The sequence below is a fragment of the Lolium rigidum genome, chromosome 4, assembly GCF_022539505.1.
Source record: "Lolium rigidum isolate FL_2022 chromosome 4, APGP_CSIRO_Lrig_0.1, whole genome shotgun sequence".
Lineage (NCBI taxonomy): Eukaryota > Viridiplantae > Streptophyta > Magnoliopsida > Poales > Poaceae > Lolium > Lolium rigidum.
In genome coordinates, this window is record NC_061511.1 from 49,214,902 (window position 1) to 49,235,471 (window position 20,570).

General features: G+C 46.0%; 1 protein-coding gene across 1 annotated transcript; it reads right to left on the minus strand.

Annotated features, from left to right (window-relative positions):
• Positions 1–10,849: 10,849 nt before the first annotated feature.
• Positions 10,850–20,270, minus strand: LOC124708504 (disease resistance protein Pik-2-like). Its single transcript, XM_047240188.1, has 4 exons — positions 20,223–20,270; positions 19,064–20,137; positions 18,154–18,771; positions 10,850–12,607 (listed from the first exon to the last, which is right to left on the minus strand). Exons 2-4 carry the CDS (start codon positions 20,117–20,119, stop codon positions 10,850–10,852), a joined length of 3,432 nt encoding a protein of 1,143 aa, XP_047096144.1. The 5' UTR covers positions 20,120–20,137; positions 20,223–20,270.
• Between the last annotated feature and the right edge of the window lie 300 nt (positions 20,271–20,570).

Consider the following 20,570-nt stretch of genomic DNA (forward strand, 5'->3'; position numbering starts at 1 on the left):
GGAGTGTTGGCCAACGAAAAGACGACATATCCAACAGTTAAGTGTAGCCGAGATGCGCATGTTGAGATAGATATGTGGCCACACAAGAAAGGAACGGGTACGGAATGACGATATATGGGAGAGAGTTGGGGTAGCACCGTTTGAAGAGAACCTGGTCCAACATCGTCTCAGATGGTTTGGACATATCCAACGGAGGCCTCCGGAAGCGCCAGTGCATAGCGGACGGATAAAGCGTGCTGAGAATGTTAATAGGGGTCGTGGTAGATCAAACTTGACATGGGAGGAGTCTGTTAAGAGAGACCTGAAGGTTTGGAATATCGACAAAGATTTAGCCATGGACAGGGGTGCGTGGAAGTTACCTATCCACGTTCCGGAACCATGACTTGGTTTCGAGATCTTATGTGTTTCAACTCTAGCATATCCTAATTTGTTTGGGACTAAAAGGTTTGGTTGTTGTTGTTGTTGTTGTTGTTGTTGTTGTTGTTGTATACATCGATGTATGTACATGCAGGGTCTCATCTCCAACTAAAAAAACTGTCGCACGGGTCTGCAGGCTGTGCGCGGGGTACTGTCCACGAAACAAGTGCAGCGAAACGACGAACGCTTCTGTAGAAATGCACACCAATATACTGTTCACAAATATACCGAATTGGCATCAGTGTACAACAAACAACGGCGAGAGAGATTTTGGTGTCACGATCGGTCATTTCATAGATAATCAGAAGTACATTCGCTATGAATTGAGATGATCATCCGTAATGGAGAACAACCACCGATTGAACAGCTCAGGTAGATGAACCTAATAATCATGTACTGAAAAGAGAAATCGAATTATGCATGTATAATCGTTTCTGTGTAATGATAAATTTATACCTGTTTCCCAATAGTTAAGCTTGTGCAGATCATTCCACATGCACCTAAACGAAAATATTTGGAGTTGCTCACTTGCTACATGGCAGCAGCAGCTCAGGAATAGCATGTTTTCATCGTGACTGAAATTAAAGCCAAACCATTTCACGGCCTCACAGCGCGCCAGATCATTCCTAACGCACATGAACAATGCTGCACCTACAGTAATGAACAATGTCAGTAAACGAATGTATTGTTCAACTCTGGGAAAATAAGCCACAACGGTAACATATATGGAACATTGAGAAAAGAATTACTACTCTATAGTTGACAACCATACTTTTTGTAACTTCAGAAAAGAATTGTTGCTCTGTTTGTCGCTTCTTTTATTTGAGAAACATACTACTGCCTTCTCTTTTAAAGAGATTTCGAAAAAAATTCAATCATTTACCCCTTTTTTATTCTAGAAAATATTACTACCTTCTTTTGTTAACTGCATAATGATCACGCCATGTCTACTGTGACGTTAGAAAAAAAAAGCTCCATTAGTCGCCGCCTCTTTTATTCAGACAAATCCTCATATTTACCGTGGAGTTAGAAACAAATTCTATTATTCGTTGCCTCTTTTATTATTCAGGAAAAATATAGTTATCTTATTTTGTTGATCGCCTCACAATAAAGACAAAAGAGTCTTCCATTATTCCCCACCTCTTTTATTCGGGAGAAATATTACTGAAAAATGGCGCCTCTTTTATTCTTTTTTTTATGGCCTCACAGTCGCCATGCGTCTACCGCGGCGTCAGAAAAAAATGCTCAATTTTTTTTTTGAAAGGAATACTTGTTATCACCAGAATGTGACCAAGTCAGAGGTGGGCCGCGATCAAGATGGACGTGAAGATTGTACGTGGAAGAAATACGTGAATCGGCCTTGTTTATCAAGTTTGGGCTTGTTAGCCCGGGTATCTTTATATAGTAGGTTACGTAGAGATTAGAGTTTATCTCGTGCACGGTTTGGTGCACGTCCACATTAGGAAGTCCGCTGGACTATAAATATGTATCTAGGGTTTATGGAATAAACAACAACCAACGTTCAATACAAACCAATCTCGGCGCATCGCCAACTCCTTCGTCTCGAGGGTTCCTCCGGTAAGCACCATGCTGCCTAGATCGCATCTCGCGATCTAGGCAGCACGAGCCTGCCTAGTTGTTCATGCGGTGCTCGTACTCGAAGCCTTTTTGATGGCGAGCAACGTAGTTATCATAGATGTGTTAGGGTTAGCATTGTTCTTAGTATCATATGCTTTCGTAGTGCAACCCTTGCGCATCTAGCCGTCCTTGTACCTCATCATGGGTGCGGGGACGGCACCCCGCTTGATCATCGTTTAGTAGATCTGATCCGTTACGGTCGCTCCTTGATTCATCAAGGATTAGTTTAATATCTCGCAATAGTTAGGCCTTACAAAGGGTTGGAGGATCCAGCGGCATGTAGGGTGTAGTTTGCTGCCCCTAGACAGGACGTTCCGAGGATCAACCTAGTGTTGGTTTTTAGGCCTTGTCTAGGGCTGGCTTACGATCACCGTGCGTGAGCGCGAGGCCCAATCGTGAGTAGGATGATCCGATTATGCGGTGAAAACCCCGTGATCGTCGTGGATCTCATACGCTTTATCTTGATCAAGCAGGACCACCATATATTCGGCCACCTTGGACGATCATGGGTGAATCGGCTCCATGAGCCGATTCACAGACAACCCGAGAGCCGATCGAGGCTCGTATTTAACGTGTACGTGTGTGCCCTGCAGGAAACTAAGCGAGGCATCATCCACACCTTCCCGACCGTGTATAGGTCAGGTGGCACGCCCTGCAATTTGCATCGGCGCGCGACCAGGAGGCTTTGCGGGCCGTCGCTCTGAGGGACTGGGGCCAGCCGCAGCCCTAGTTGTTCCCGGCTCTACGGTGTTGACCAGTCACTGCCCGCCAGTGGGTTTCTGACGTCAACACATTCTGGCACGCCCGGTGGGACGATCTTCAACGACAACCACCTCGCCATCTACATCAGAGATGGCTGAAGAAACTCCTGTTACCTATGAGGAGCTCAATGGCGAGCTCAAGAAGAAGTATGACGAGGTCAAAGCTGTCCTCGAAGCCGACCTAATCGGCTCTTTCCACGAGACCCGCTCCCATGGCATCGGATGGAAGGGGTTCACACCGAAGGCGCGCTTGATGGAGTGGACCTGTCCACCCCGTCGAGGAACGCACCAGGTCGCTGCGTCAGGAGATAAACTTCATGGTGGCTCATTCGCTGCACCGCCATTCTGAGAGCCTGGTGAATACGTTGGAGCGCGTCGCGCTGCGCGTGATCCAGGAGATCATGAGCCATCAGTACACTCCGTCAGGACCAGCCCTAGGGACTCACCAAGGGGAGTTGCTACTCCAGTCCCGTCCACCGCTGCCGTTCGCGTTGACAGCGCCCGAAGCGCCGAACTCATCGGCCTATGTCGTCTACAAGATTGGTGGTGACCCCAGTGACTACCAATTTCTACAGGACGCGCCCAAGGAGATCCCGCACGGGTACGCATGCGCATACGTGCCAGACTGCAGCACCTGGGCACCCTCGAACCAGGTTGCTGTAGCAGGGACTTCTGGGGCAACAGGAGGAACGTCGGAGGCAGACCCTGAGAAGCAAACGTGGCTAGCTAAATACGCCACTCCGACAAAACTCCCGAGCCCAGCTCCGCAGCTGGCTCGGAACCAGAAAAACAAGCATGGCTGGTTAAGTACGCCACTCCGACGAACCTTCAGGGTTCGGCACCTGCAGCCATCACCGCGGATCAGATTTGTACGATCCTGAAAGATCAGTTCGGCATGATGCCGAAAAGAAAGGCGATCGGCTATACCAAGCCGTACCCCAATGAGTACGAATTGATCCCGCTACCACCCAAATATCGGCTCCCGGACTTCACAAAGTTCAGCGGATCAGATGGTTCCAGCTCCATCGAGCATGTGAGCCGATATTTGGCGCAGCTGGGCATGATCTCGAGCATCGAGACGAGCTGCGCGTGAGGTACTTCTCACAGTCCCTCACAGGATCGGCTTTCGGTTGGTACACTTCGCCGCCACCGAACTCGGTCCAGTACTTGGAAGCAAGCTCGGAAGAACGGTTCCATGAGCAATATCACTCGAGGCTTCCGAGGCCGGCATTGCCGATCTAGCACAAGTACGACGAGCGCGGGGAAACAAGTGTCGGGAATACATCCGGCGCTTCAGGACCGTTAGGAACCGATGCTATTCGGTTCACGTAAGCGAAAAGAAGCGATCGAGTTGGCGGTGGTGGGTCTATCATCATCGATCAAGGACGTGGCCTCCCAAGCAGTACTACCCTTCATTAGCACACATGGTGCGAGTCGTCGAGCGTATGAACAGCGCCACCCGGATGTCTACCGGGACAAATTCAAACGCGTGGTTACCATGGTTGACGCAGGCGAAGATGAAGGCGCTACGGGAGAACAAGAGGTTGCAGTGGCTGAGTGGACTCGAGCGGCAGGCCCAGGTAACCCGCAAATGGGCGAAGCCACCGGTGGCCTCCAGGAGGGTTCGACTTCGACGTGACTAAAACGGAGCAGATTTTCGATCTATTACTCACGGAGAAGCACATAAAGGTACCCGAAGGCCACAAAATTCCTACGGTGCAGGAGCTGAACGGAAAGCCATACTGCAAATGGCATAACACGTACTCCCATACCACCAACGACTGCAGGGTGTGGCGTCAGCAGATCCAGAGGGCGATAGAAAATGGGCGACTAATTTTTAACCAGTATGCCATGAAGGTCGACACACACCCCTTCCCCGCCGTCAACATGGTGGAGTTCGCCCACCTCGGAGGGTGCCAGCCTGATTTCTCAGCCAACATCAGCATGGTAGAGCTTGGACACCGCTCTGAGAAGGACGGGGATGAGAGCAGCTGCTCTCAGAGCAAGGACACGGAGGGGCCGCTCCATGCGATCGGCTCCGCCAAGATGGCAAGCGCTACGTCACGGAGGGGAAGTGAAGAACATAAGATATCAACGACCCCTCTCTCGATCACCTCCTCAACAAGTATGTGAGTCGATGACGACCAACGCCGGCAACACGGCGACGACGATGAGAGAGACCGTCTGGCTAGAGGAGCCAGAAGATATCGTCGGCACGATCACAATAAGGAGGAGCACGAGCGCCGTGCCACAGAAAAGCCAAGGGAGCAAGATGACAATGCCAGGCACTGGGACTGCCCCTTCTTCAGACACTGCTGGGATTCAGGAATGAGCCGATTGCCAACAATCGGCAACTGCCCAGAATGCAACCGGAAGAAGAAGGAGGCAGCCAACGTGTCCGTATTCGAGCGTTTAGGGCCTCTCCCACCACAGAGCAAACGCGCTGAGTCCCCTCGCTGGGCAGATCTCGAGGATTCAGAAGACGAGGGACAAGAAGAGGAAGAAGACAGGTACCACTGTCCAAGGTGGTGCCCTGACGGACTCAGCCATTCTCAGAAGCGCAGGGTTCAACGATTGCGCGGCTTGGAGGAAGCCGAGAGGTTATACTTGCATACGCTAAGGAAGGCACGACCTGATCTGGCTGCAAAAGTTCAGCGAACCCTGGATGAGGAGGGACTGCCGCAACGAAAAGAGTGGCGCCCCAAGCAAAGGAAAGCCGATGATGAAACATCGGCTGGCACAAACATGGTGCTCGTTCGTCCGGCAAGGTGTGGAGCTCCACGACCACACGACGCACCCGAGGCGGACAACAGCAAGCGCACCAACGTGATAAAGTCAGAGATTGGGCTGGTTTTGTCTACCGGCCTGGGCGAGTAGCAGGACTACGTCAATAAGCAACGTGGTGAGGCTGATCCTTGCGATCGGCCCTCCGAAACTGTTGAAGGGATATTACTAAACCTTACTGAGCAAGCAACGTGGAGGCCGATTCCAGCAATCGGCCAAAATTATCCTCACCATCCATTTTGCTCGGGATCAACATTTGGCCCAACGAGGGCTACCTAAAGAGCCGATACCATCAATTCTTGACAGAATCGGCTCGGGGGGGGCACCTAGATGGGTGAAACATGAGGGTATAAGGTGACACTATCATATATTGGGGCCGACACACAAATCGGCCTAGAAAATTCAAAAAATTTTGAGCACAGCCGATGCAGGGCCATCGACTCAGGAGGAATAATTGTTACGATCAGAGGAAGTCCTCAATGGAGTAGTTTGGACGTGCAGATCAGGTCAAGGATGGATTGCGTTAGATCCGCCAAAGGAAAGGAGCCGATCTGACCAGCAGGGCGCTAAGAGCGGACTGGAGAAACTCGGGGGGCAGCTCGCCTTGAAAGCTCTCTGCTTTGGGAAGCCGGTTTATGTGCAAATCGGTTGGCTCTGCATGATCAAGCCCAGGCTAATTCAGCTAAGATGAATGCTGAAGAGGATTATCGAGTTTGGTTGGGAAAGTTCAAAGGTTTTCCTAAGAATCCTGCATTATCTGACCAGATTTAGAAGATCATCAGTTGAAGAAGGGAAGGGCGAATTTCAAAGGACCGATGCGGTGCTATCGGCTCATTACGCATTGGCAAAGGGGACGAATCGGCAAAGTCAGTAGAAGAGGGAATCGGCTCAATTAAACTCAAAGGAATCGGCAAAATTGGAATTGGGGAAAGTTCTCCATTGATTCGATAGGATTTCTTACATAAAGAGCTAATTGCTCTCAAAAGGGAGTACCAGGGGATCCATTGTCCCATCTACTACTACTGGCCCTATTCTAAAGGTCCTATCTATGGACCATCACTGCCCTCGTCGTCGCCACCGTCGTCACTATCGGCGCTGCTTCCGGCGGGCTCGTCGTCGCTCCAATGGCCGCCGACTGGGCCCTCGTCTTCTTCGTCTTCTTCGTCAGCATCGTCCTCGTCGCTGTCGAAGTCGCTAAGATTGCCCGGCCAAGGGCAGAACCGCTTGGCCGGCGGCTCGTCGGAGGAGCTCTCGTCGTCGTCCTCCTCCTCTTCTCCCTGCTCCCCTTCCTCCCCGGAAGAGGTGAAGTCACAGGAGAAGCTGGCGTCGTCGCTCTTCTCCTCCGTTTCCCCAACGGCGAGGAGGCGGAGGTCGCTCTCCCCGTCGGTCAAGGATTTGTCATCCTCGGACCAGACAAGGGAGTCATGGTCTTCTTTGTCCCACTTCGTGGGGGCGAGGATATCGTACGCCGCCTGCGTGCCCCACGAGGGCGTCGACTCTCGGAGGGGAGAGGACACATAGGAAAGACCCGATGAGGAGGAAGAAGAGGAGGACGAAGGCATGGTGGCGAGAGGAGGGTTTTTGAAGGCTAGTGCGAAGGGGATAAGGAAGAAGACTGTTTGCTGCGGTTAAATAACGGGAGCATAGTAAAAATTCAATGCCACGAGCAGTTTCCGAGGAGGTGGTGCCAGGACTGTCTAATCGTACAGAGAAGTTGAGAAGGCAAGTTATCATGATGAAGGACTCTGCGACGGTTCTGCTCTGCCACGACATGACCCGACGAAGGAAAGGCGTAATGATTTTGGAAATGTCATTTCCAAAACCAGGGGGCATGTGTTATCACCGAATGTGACCAAGTCGAGAGGTGGGCCGCGATCAAGATGGACGTGAAGATTGTACGTGGAAGAAATACGTGAATCGGCCTTGTTTATCAAGTTTGGGCTTGTTAGCCCGGGTATCTTTATATAGTAGGTTACGTAGAGATTAGAGTTTATCTCGTGCACGGTTTGGTGCACGTCCACATTAGAAAGTCCGCTGGACTATAAATATGTATCTAGGGTTTATGGAATAAACAACAACCAACGTTCAACACAAACCAATCTCGGCGCATCGCCAACTCCTTCGTCTCGAGGGTTCCTCCGTAAGCACCATGCTGCCTAGATCGCATCTCGCGATCTAGGCAAGCACTGAGCCTGCCTAGTTGTTCATGCGGTGCTCGTACCGAAGCCTTTTGATGGCGAGCAACGTAGTTATCATAGATGTGTTAGGGTTAGCATTGTTCTTAGTATCATATGCTTTCGTAGTGCAACCCTTGCGCATCTAGCCGTCCTTGTACCTCATCATGGGTGCAGGGACGGCACCCCGCTTGATCATCGTTTAGTAGATCTGATCCGTTACGGTCGCTCCTTGATTCATCAAGGATTAGTTTAATATCTGCAATAGTTAGGCCTTACAAAGGGTTGGAGGATCCAGCGGCATGTAGGGTGTAGTTTGCTGCCCCTAGACGGGACGTTCCGAGGATCAACCTAGTGTTGGTTTTTAGGCCTTGTCTAGGGCTGGCTTACGATCACCGTGCGTGAGCGCGAGGCCCAATCGTGAGTAGGATGATCCGATTATGCGGTGAAAACCCCGGATCGTCGTGGATCTCATACGCTTTATCTTGATCAAGCAGGACCACCATATATTCGGCCACCTTGGACGAATCATGGGTGAATCGGCTCCATGAGCCGATTCACGAGACAACCTCGAGAGCCGATCGAGGCTCGTATTTAACGTGCCCCGCAGGAAACTAAGCGAGGCATCATCCACACCTTCCCGACCGGGTATAGGTCGGTGGCACGCCCTTGCAATTTGCATCGGCGCGCGACCAGGAGGCTTTGCGGGCCGTCGCTCTGAGGGACTGGGGCCAGCCGCAGCCCTAGTTGTTCCCGGCTCTACGGTGTTGACCAGTCACTGCCCGCCAGTGGGTTTCTGACGTCAACAATACTGTAGGGGAAGCCCCTACAGTTTTTTTTTTTGAAATTATAAGAACCCAAGTCTGCGCCCTGGAGACTTGAACCTGGGTGGCTGGGTTGTACATCCACTTCCCTAACCAAGTGAGCTAGGCTTACTTCTTAAAAAAAAATGCTCAATTGTATGTTGCTTCCTTTATTCAGAAAAGAACCCCATGTCTACTAGGGCGTTAGAAAAATGCTCCATTATTCGCCGTCTTTGTAATTTAGCAAATCTTATTTTGTTGATCACCTACTATCGAGACTATAATGCTCTCATGCAGTGCTTTGGGACTGTAGTGTATTGATACAGTGTTTATTCAATATGTCGATAAAAAAAATGTTGAACCGTTAACCAATCGTGCCTTTTGCAACACTTCGGAAAACCTTTGGCATATTTTACCCTTAAAAAATGCTATTACATAAGAAATACTCCACCATTTATCTCCTCTTTTATTCGGGAAACATACAACTGCCATCTTCAAGAGTACAACAACAAAAAAGAACTCTATTATTTCTCCTTTTATTATTTGAAAAATGTATTGCTACATTTTTTTATTCGCCTAATGATACCGCCAATTACCTTTTTTTAAACATGATATCGCCGATTACTGATACAGCAAGCAAACAGAAATAGGAACACTACAAGAGTAGTCCAGAGGGAATTGAACGACTTGAACAGCGGATTAAGGAATGCCGGATCTTTATAACCACAAATCTAGACATTCGTTTTTCTTACGCGGGGCACAATCTAGACAGCTGAGACCAACAGTTGCAGAACGCTACTCAACAAGTCCAGATTGTTAACAGTTTGAGAGAACAGACAACAAGTGCACCGAGACATACTCGATGTGTTTTCAACTTTTTTTTAACAAAGGCTAAAGCTTTACCTTTCCTATTAATTAAGAAAAAATATGTCTAGTTAATCAGTAGTAAAACGGGCTAAAATCATACAACAAGGCCAAAGCCTAACACCGCAGGGCCACACCCACTATAGATCAAGAACAACATAACCACCCATCGACGACGAGGCAAATGCAACCAAAGGTGCCAACCACACAAACACAAGAAAAACTGTAACCCGCTCCGCCAAACTAGCCACCTTCCCAACACTGCTGAAGAGAAGACGTCGTAACCGCTACGAGAGGAGTGGACACGTGACGCTTCTACAGAGATGAAGAGGCTGGCCTTCCACAAGATCCTGCACCAAAAGCGACACAAGACATGCCGGCGACCAACACCAAGAGCAACCTCGTCGCCCGCACGACACAAGTCGGTACTAGTCTTTCACCTGGAACTCCTCCACGACCCCATGAACAGGGCGCACCACATGTTCACACAGCTTCTCTTGGTCCGCATCACCAAGCACCGCCTTGTGAGGAATCCGCTCAGCACCTCTTACTCCAACGGCCAACAACATGACAACCCGGCAGCCGATCTGCGAGCAAAGTGCAGAATCGACTGACACAGACCACCACGCCGGGCATCCTCCCTCCAACAGCAAGAGCTGCAGCACATGGCCAGCCGCTGACAGCACGCCCAGACCAGCCGGAAACAGCGCGGCCACGCCGCTGCAGTCCTGCAACTCCACGAGCCACACCACAGGCCCGCATCAGCACCTCCGCAGATCACGATCGAAACTGCAAGAGCTCCACCTCAGCAGCTTCACTGCAGCAGCCCGCACCTCCCAGCCCCGGCCCGCGCGACGCCGGGATCCGCCTGCACAAGCCATCGGGAGCCTGCTCGACGCTAGGAACCGCCTGCGCGCACCGCCGGTCGAGCGACGCAACCCAACGTGTCCATCGCGAGCTCTCTCCCATCCAACTTCGGAGGCGGGAGCCGCCGCCACCGCGGAAAGGCCAATGGCAGCGGCGGAGATGGGGACGTGGCCGGGGAGGTTGTCGCCCGCGGGGCGCTATGGTTCCCCCCGAGAACCGTAGCGTCATCATGACGGGAATACTAATTAGCGGTTCAGATGGAGCACGAATACAATACGAGACAGTACACGAACCAAGAAACAAAAGTATGTTACATTGGTCAAGAACATGGTGTGTCCTGCTAATTATCAGGACACCAATCGAACTACTATACATAATCGGGTGTACGATGCGGCTTTCAGGAGAAGTGATCCACCAGCTGCACGAATGGAAAAATCAACGCTTAAATAGTGACAAATAACCGCATGCAAATGGAAACATAACAGTATGTACTCCTAGCTTACCTTGGATTGTTGGGCGCAGTGGACCTCCATAATCTCGATCAGACCAACTTTATGACCGGTAGATTTGGATTTTTTGCAAGCTCGGCCCTGAGGTATGCCAATTCTTTGTGCATGTAGTAACCTTTCAACAGAACCTCCTTCAAGCTTGCCAGAGATGGTAGCCCCGAGAGTGTCCGACTATTGATTCTTGCCCAGCTGAACTTGAGCAGCTCTAGCTTAGGGGTTGCTCCTCTTTCAAACTTCAAAAATAGCATCATATTTTCATTCTCGAAGTCGGTCAAGTGCGAATCCTCAAGTTCCAGCACCATCAGGTTCGGGAACATGTGTGGACGGAATGTGAGACAAGCATTACTCTGCTCGAACGACTCCTTCAAGAGATGCAGGGATGCCAGGTTCGGTAGATCCCCAAGGACCTGTATGGCTTCATCATGCTCTGATATTCCACAGCTCTGCAGCTTCAGCTTTACCAGATTCCTCAGCCCCTGGATCCATTCCGGTAGTTTGACCAGTTTACCGTAAAGCTTTAGGCTCTGCAGCTTTTCCGAAAACGAGAACGTTCCATCCAAGCAGCCAGATAAACCAGGCTCCCGCTCTGACCGGATTGACAATGACTCTAGATGGCTTAGACCAACAATTGCCAAACACAACTCTTGTCCGTTTTCCTTGTTAACACCTGTCACTCCAAACTTGCGCAACCGGGTGAGTATTTCTATGTCCTTTAGAACATCCTTACCCCGCATTGCGATGTTCACAACACTCAATGTGTGTAGGGCTTTTAGCTTCCTCATCCCACTTGGCACTAGAACACCTTGCACGCTGCCAAACTGATATTCATCTGTCGGTTTCCTACCAGAATGAAGATAGCTTAGCTTCTGGAGATTGACGATACTCCTCGGTAGCTTCCTTATTACTGTACCTCGGAGATCTAGGGTGACGAGTTCTCTCAAGTTACCCAATGAATCTGGCAGGTGATAAATAGAATGACAGGCTCTTAGAGAAAGGTATCTTAAGTGAATGAGTTTCCCAATATGCTTGACATGATGATCACGTAGACCGGTTGTGTCTTCCAAGTCCAGCACCCGCAGTAGACTCATCTTGTCAGAAATGAAAAATGACTTCCACTCGCCAAAAACTGTTACTGATCTTACACGGGTCATGTCCAGTATGCTCTCGAATTCATCCTGATCTCCTTTCCAATTGCCATTTATAGCAAGGTGGCGCATGGTGCCTTGGCTATTTGAACTCCAACCTTCCTCCAGTGTAAGAACAAGATTTTCTTCCATCGACTTTGAGATGCCGATTTCACGGATGAGATCATGGATTTGGCAGGAACCAATTCCTTTTGTACCATGAATTGACTGTTGAGATGGTAAAAGCATGCTCCTGCTTATAAGTTCCATGAAGTAGCCATCCAAGATTTCTTCCGCGGACTTACCATGCACCTCCCTTGAATAACCCTCTGCAGACCAGCGACGCACCAAGCGATTCCGTCCAACCAAGTAGTCCTCGGGAAAGATGGGCATATACAGGAAACAAGACTTGAGGTAATAGGGTAAACCATCGTAGCTTCTCATAAGAATGGTTCTTATGGTACCAATCTCTGGATTCATCACCAACTCGGCCCGCATATGATCATTCAATTTCTTCCATTCCATAACAGTTTTTGGTTGGTTTGCCAAAAAGCCCCCAATGGTGACTATTGCAAGTGGGAGTCCATTGCATTTCTTTAGGATCAGATTTGCATGTTCAACCAACTCAGGATACTCCTCATCCATATTGGTAGCCTTGCCAAATATCTGAAATTAATACAATTTCAGGCCGTCAGTACTTCGAAAATGAAATTGGTAGAAGTTAGTCTTGCTAATTGTGTGAATATGATGAAATAAAATTTTCTGCTTGAAGATGTACATAATTTTATTATATTAGTTTTCTGGGTTAGTTGAAACAGATCACTCTATCGAACTAAGATAGATTGTTTAACGCCAACAACATGTCCATTTAAAATAAAAATATGCTCGATAAGCAATCATCAACACTACTATTAAAAGAGCGAGGGGGGAGGGGGGGGGGGAGATCCATAAAATCACAGCCATCGAACCAATATCTAACGGTTGAAGTATTGTGAGACGGACAACCAGCATCGCTAATCAAACATCCACTGGTAGAAAAAAGGGCTTCCGTCCAGCCCCATTAGTCCCGGAAATATTCGAACTGCGACTAAAGGTGTCCCCAACCGCGGGTATATTATGGAGGGTACCCCTTTAGTCGCGGTTGGTGTCCCCAATCGCGACAAAAGGTTTTTCCGCATTTTTCACTCCCCACGCACCCTGCACCCCCCCCCCGTGGATCGCCTTTTTTTGCCTTGTAAAATACAAAAGAAAATGATAGAAAATTCAAAAAAAAATTTGTTTTCAGATTCTTGTATGTTATGCAACTTACTATTCGGAGAAATTAAGAACTTCGAATTTTCACTTTTTTTTCAAAAAAAGTTTAAAAAATGGTATAACCGCAATAACTTTTGCATACGGCGTCGAAAAAAAACGTATAATATATCAAAAAAATCCTGGGAAAAAGTTACATCCGAATTCACCCGGGTATACCCCGTTAGCCAATTTTTATATTCTCAAAATTCCAAATGAAAATATGAAAGCAGGAAGATTTTAATTTTTGCCAGAAATTCCGTATTTTATATTTTTTTAAAAATTTTAAATTAATAATTGCATCTTGCATAAAGATTACTATTACTTAACCATAAAGTTAGACAATTTTTAGATTTTCAAATTTTCAGGTTTTAGGTTTGGCAAAAAAATAAAAATTAATTATAATAAAAATTTAAAAAGTTAATATTTATTTATTTATTCAAGATTATTACATCATTACTTTTGTTTATTAAAATAATTATTTGGCATTCAAACAATAAAGAAGTGTGACATCGACCAACATGTTAATAGGATTGATATGATACTAGTATCAACAACATGCGCGCGAAGCACTTGGAAGGAGGATGGGAAAGGAACTTGGAAGTTAAGCGTGCTAGTGCTGGAGTAGTGGGAGGATGGGTGACCGAGCGGGAAGTTCGACCACATGTAAGAAATTTGACTAGAGATTAAGTGTAGTTAGTGACTAAACTTGGCCAATAACTAAAATACTAGAAATTCTGAAAAAAAAGGAATGAAAAATAATTAGAAAACCAAATAGATTAATTTTTTTTTAACGAAATAGCCTTTAGTCGCGGTTCGTGTTACAAACCGGGACTAAGGGCATGCCCAATGCATAGCCCCAGGGGTGCTGCCTCACAACTTTATCTTGGTTCGGGTGGTCCAAATTAGGTTCGGATAAGGAGGCAGCCTCTTCATCAGGAGGTAGCCTCTTCAGCCATAAAGTGAAAATGTGAGAGAGAAAGAGAATACCCAAATCAGCTTTTGAGAGAAAGACATATTAATGGGACCATAGCATGGCATGCATATGTCAAAAGTTTTATCCAATCCTAGTTGGACAGCTGCCTCCATTGCTCATGCCCTAAAGGTCCTTCACCCTGGCGCACGCCAGCCGCCCACGTGGACGGGCCTTTAGTCGCGGTTCGTAAGCAACCGCGACTAAAGGGGGGCCTTTAGTCGCGCTTCGTTAGTCGCGGTTGCGCAACCGCGACTAATGGCAGTTGCGGGCCGCAACTGAAGCCCTTTTTTCTACGAGTGATCCCTCCCGTCCCTGTTTTCAACAACCGCCTAGCACACGTCATCCACGCCGGCCCGCTCTGCATCGACGCCGCCGCCCGTCCCTAATGTCAAGACGCCCATCCCCCGTCGCTGCTCTGCATCCGATGCCGCCGCCCATCTCCAACTCGGCGCCACCGACCGTATCCAACGTCACTTCCCTGCCCCATGCCGCCGTCCTCTCTCCGCGCTGCAGTCCTTCTCCCACGAGGCCATACAGGTTTGTCCGCATGGGTTGGGGTATTGGACGTCTGCATCGTGCACATCGTACGCTCCACACTGAAGCCGCGCAGGTTTGTTCCCTCCATTGCCTGACCGCTAACAATAGGACATTCAGTGTTTTGGTTCAATCTTCTTGTCCTATGCCACAAATGATATGGAAAGTTTGCATCCGGTGAATGTACTGCTTTGCAACGCTGTACTCTTTACATAATCCTGTATCTTACTTAGCTATTGCCTAAAAGAATGCAGCATATGTATTTGAAAGTACACGATTCACAAAGTTTTAGTCTTCTTAAATTTCAGTTTATATAATTTATAGGTTAGCAAAAGCAGGTTCCTAACTGTTCTTTCTTGCCACTTGACTAATCTTTTTTTTTTGTTTCGTTATTTATGCTGAAAACTAGGTCGCTTAACGCACAGATTTCATTAGAGAGGATAGGAAGTAACTGTTTCTTCTCAAATCCCCACTTAAATAATATGTACCATCTTATTTGAGAGTCGGCAGACTTCTAATATGAATTGATCCAACAACTGAAACTTGCTGGTTTCCTAGGATTGGTCTGGTCTTATTAATGAATCCATGCTGTAGTTGGAAGTTTAAAACAACGGTTTTGCTATGTCTCAGTCAACTGAGATTTTCTTATGTCTAAGTCACTAACAAAAAAGTGCTTGAGTTGCACTTTTCTGTTAAAAAAGTGCAATTGCACTTTTCTACCAGAAATGTGCAACTAGAACGAGTTGCATTTTTTTTTGAACTGCAGTTGCACTTTTCTGAGTTGACTGAGACTTAAGAAAATCTCAGTCAACTTAGACATAGACACACCCTTAAAACAAACCTCTAAAGTTTGAACCATGTAAAGCGCTTCACGTTTGCTACTTTCTCACTAGAGAATTTACAGGAATACAGACTGCTAAAATTTAATTTTGCATCATATATGAGAAACGACACTGCAATTTTTCTTTATGACAGACCTTTGTACATTATGGTTAGAATAACAGCGTGCTTTAAATGTCTAATGTTGAAATTTTAGTGGTATTATAATTATACTAATCTTGCAAAGATTCTGGACCATTGTTCGAAGCAAAAACTTCTTGGTTTCCTAGGATTGGTCTGTTCTTATTAATAACCACAATGGTTGAAGAATTGCCAATTTCACGTGTATATGCTACGTTTGGCATGCTACTGAGGATTATAAAAATATTTTCAATATATTAATTGGTGTTATGACAATTTTTAGGGAGGAAGTATTCTTTAATACACATGTCATCTTCCAAGCCCAACCCATTTCAGGAGATAACCAATGGGCAAAACCAAGGGGATTTAACAATAGTTGTTGCACGGAATGCGCTAATTATTATGTGGATATACAGTAAATTGTGTCATACATGCATATCCTGAAGAGTTCAAGAGGCAGAGGGATAGAGAGTGGTATGTAAAAAATAACATGTAAGTAATCTGCTCCAACTCTTTCTTTCTTTGTATGGATTTGGTTTCTAATCTAGGTCCAATATGCTTGGTGTAAATTAAAGGCTACTATTTGATATCATCTAATTTTATTGTGAAGCCGAAGCTGCTGTGGATTGTGACGACAGACATCTAGATCGACAACAAAGTTGCCAGGCAAGATGCTCTAATTACTTTGAACCACTTAATCTGAACATATTTAGTTCATTGATGGTTAATTGTCTCACGGTATTATTTGTATTTGACTTCATATTACTTGTGCACATTAAATCCATAAAAAATATGACTATAATTCTTTGCAACTCAGTGCTACTAAAGGTATCATTTTCAGTGTTGATGATACCAAGGATGAGTAGTTCCTCACCAGTTAGAAGAATCCAAAACTCACTCTGATGTCGGCTGGTCATGCTTTGCACGTTTTCATTAATGGATAAATAATAGGTAATCATGAGAGTCTCTAACTAAAGGTATCATTTTCAGTGTTGATGATACCAAGGATGAGTAGTTCCTCACCAGTTAGAAGAATCCAAAACTCACTCTGATGTCGGTTGGTCATGCTTTGCACGTTTTCATTAATGGATAAATAATAGGTAATCATGAGAGTCTCTAACTCTTTGCCAAAAAAAAAGTGTATCTCTGGCTATCAAAAGCTAATTAATGTTTAAATGCTCTTCAATCTGTTTACTGGAACTGTGTATGGATGTGTACAAAACCTAAAACTTGCATATACTGGGAATGTGGAACTATGGGCAAGGAACAACACTATTTCCTTCTTAAGTATCTCCCAGTATGTTAATAGTTTGCTCACTAAGACAGCACTCTTGATCATCTTCTATTTGAGCTTTCATATACTCATTTTTATTCCTCTCTCTGTCATAGAATATTGGAAAATATTTTAAGACTTGGAATGCTGGAATTCCTGGTCCAGTGACACTTTATGGCCTGAATGAGGGAAGAAGAGATCTCACATGGCAGAAATTAACTTATCAGGTAACATATGTCATTGTCATGTCCTGTCGAGTTTTAACCTTGTGTGTCTCGGTCGAACTAATGAGTTACTCCCTCCGATCTAAATTAATTGACTTAACTTTGTATCTAGATGTGTTTGTTAATTAGATACATGTGTGTAAAGACAAAGTTGAGTCTATTATTATGAACCGGAGGGAGTATATCCTTTTGTTGCACATTTATTATTGATGGGAAATCCTTGTGTTATCAATCAACTTCCATGGCTAATATTATTTTCTTTCATAAGAGAGGAATGAATCCTCAATTTCCTTTTGCAGTTAATTTTTGGGTGCGTTATCAATCACCTTTCATGGTTAATTATTTGTTTACTTTTAGTAGAGAAGAATAGATCCCTGGGTTTCCAATTTTGTGGTAATCAACGATTTTTCTAGCTGACATAATAGTTTATAAGAACACATGATCTGAATAATAGATGCATCTTATCATACTGAATTTGCAGGTGGAACAACCACACGCATGATCTGTAATTATTACTTTTTCAAGATGTGTATGAAACTGCGGCTGGCTCTGAAACAGTTGAGTTCTTTTATGTCATTGCATTTTCCTAAAATTGTTTTATGCCTGCTGCTCAAGGTAGTAATGCTGAGCCATACACCATGCCAATCTCTATTAGGCATGCCACGTAACTCCAAGTTAAGGCAAAGATGTTGATTCTGTGAGAGAGGACATGACCGCTGGCCTCAAAGATTCAAGAAGATCGAGGAGGTCAGGGGTGGCAATCAAATTCATAAGATTACACGTGCGTGGCACGTGCACCTTTACTAGTAACCAACAAGAAAAACAAGTGATCGGCAGCCACATGGCATTACTTAGTAAAAAGATATAATAGGTCATATGTATATGTTGTTAGAATCTACAAACGTATAATCTTTGTTCAAACCAATAGAATACGAGATAACCACACTATCTGTACCTTTTTGGCGAATAGTTCAAGTGCGTTGTTGTCTTCCAAACTTTGGAGTCTGTAAACTTTTTCATGCTTCTTCGAACAATGTGTGGCAATATCTTTTACCCTTGTGGTGACTATTATCCGGCATGATGTCTCTGTTGCAGGAAAGTGTTGTATTATAGTATCCCATTCTGCATTGGATGATAGATCATCAAGAACAATCAAATATTTCTTTCCTGGTAATTCTTTGTCCATTTCTGGGACATCCTTATAGCCAAACTGCAAAGCTAAGTTCTGGAGGAGCTCGTTAACATTGAAAGGGCGCATAATTGTGGCACAAGCACGCTTCTCAAACTTCTGACTGAGTATTTCATCTTGGTAGACGTCTCTCACTAGTGTGGTTTTTCCAAGACCACCCATTCCCCACACGGAGATCACATCAAGTTGGCTATCTTCAGTTGTAATTAGTTTAACAATTTCTGCCTTTTCGGTCTCTCGCCCAATGAGCCAAGATTCCTTTAAAGCTGCTAGCATTGTCTCTGTACGATTGAGCATCTTCCTATTGTCAGAGCTGTCACTCACATCAGTTCCCACATTTGAGCTAGACACAGCCTCTGTTGATTCTGTGCCATCTTGAGAACCCTGTACACAAGCAGGAATTGATTAGGTTTTGCCATCTTTTCCATAAGGGAACATTTACTCATGTTTTAAGTTTTGCAGACACTTATGAAACAGTTACTAGTTGTCCATAATAATGGAAATACCTCTTTTATGACTAATTTCAAAACTTGCCTTTGCCCTGTTCTGAAATTTCACCGAATTTAGATGTTCAAAATTATAAAACTAATCATCTTCAATGATCAAAAATATCAACAGTGGGTTGCTGTGTAGAAAAATCAACATGATGACTCTCTATTAGGGCTTCAAACGTTACCTTGTCATAGAAAGCGTACAAAGTTAAATCAACAGACAACTGCTTGTGCTCTGGTGTGATGTTTTCTGGTCCCACGCATAAGCTTGCAACTTCAACTAGCTCTGTGGAAACTATTATTCGGCTTCCTTTCTTGTTATTCGGAAAACATGCTTTAATGCAATCCCACTCTTCAATGGTGGATAGGTCATCAAGCACAATGAGGAAACTCTTCTCATTCACATATCTCTTGAACTCGTCAGCCAAATCATTTTCCTTCTTCATTCCCATCCTTCTGAGATCTTGAGGACCTCCAATTACTTTTTCCTTTCTGTCGGACTCTTGAAGAAAATTAACATAGAACTGCCTGATAATGCTTCTTAGGAACTCAGTTGAATTGAAAGGATGTGTCAACGTAATCCAGGCATGGCAATCAAAAACCATATGTTTCTTCACATCTGCAAAGACTCTTTCTAGGATGGATGTCCGCCTGAGCTTACTACTTGTTCCCCAAACCGCGATCACTCTAAGATCGTCATCCCTCTTCCTGATCAGTTGAAAGAGATCATCTTTTGCTTTTTCCAGCTGCCGCCTTGCTTCATCATTGCCAGACATCACGCTGGCACCGGCGATGGTAGATTGCCCACCAGTGGTTCCAGGCTTTGAGTCAGATCCCTTGATAAGGTGATAGCGCATATTCCTCTGGCTGACATCCTCAACATTGGATCTAAGCTCCTTCATCTGCTTGGCCACACGGCGCCTATCCAGTAGCGTTTGATGGATACGCCACCAAGATTGCTTCTGTAGGCGGACAGCTAACTCCTGGAGGGAGTCCTCGACATCATAGGCCACGTCACGGACTTGCTTCACCCAGACCTTGACCACCATGCTATCAACACCCTCATCATGGGCGGCCATGAGAAAAGCCTGCATCATCTCAAGCTCGTTGGTGATGAAAATTTTATCACGCCGGACTCCAAGCTGCAATGCCACCTCCTCTGCCAGGGCGGATTTGGCATAGTTAAGGGCCCCATTCAGTACGGACTTCCCAATACTTAGCGCCGTGGCCTCCATTAGCATGGGCAGAATGAGGCGGCGCTGTTAGTGCTGCTGATAGTGTTAGAGCTTGAGCAGATCTTAGGAACAAGGAACAAACAACAAACAAGAGGGGAGGGAAGCAAACCTTGGCCGCGGAAACAACCTGGACAGCTATCAAGATACCCACGACCTCAAGATTACTGCTTACGGAAGCAACAAAGCATACACAATCTGCAGTGCAAAACACACAAAAATAAGAACTTCCTAATTAGCAAAGGAATGCCCCGATTAAGATTGACAATTCACTGGCTGGAGCAGAAAAGAAAAACAAGAATTACCAGCAACGAAGGGGAAGCCATATCTGTTGGTGCATCGCACTCTGACCTACCAAAGGCTCATTGAAGAAGAGAAAACTGTACTGAGATTCTTTGCTTCCGGTTGTTGCTATTATTCCACTTCCATCCTCAAAGCTTTATTTTACTTTGCCTTCTTT

Coding starts and splice junctions, on each gene's coding strand:
- LOC124708504 (XM_047240188.1), bottom strand. CDS start 20,119: ATGCTAATGGAGGCCACGGCGCTAAGTATTGGGAAGTCCGTACTGAAT. Junction 18,772..19,063: donor TGTACGCTTTCTATGACAAG/GTAACGTTTGAA, acceptor GCTTGTGTACAG/GGTTCTCAAGATGGCACAGA. Junction 12,608..18,153: donor TTGAACTATTCGCCAAAAAG/GTACAGATAGTG, acceptor TATTAATTTCAG/ATATTTGGCAAGGCTACCAA.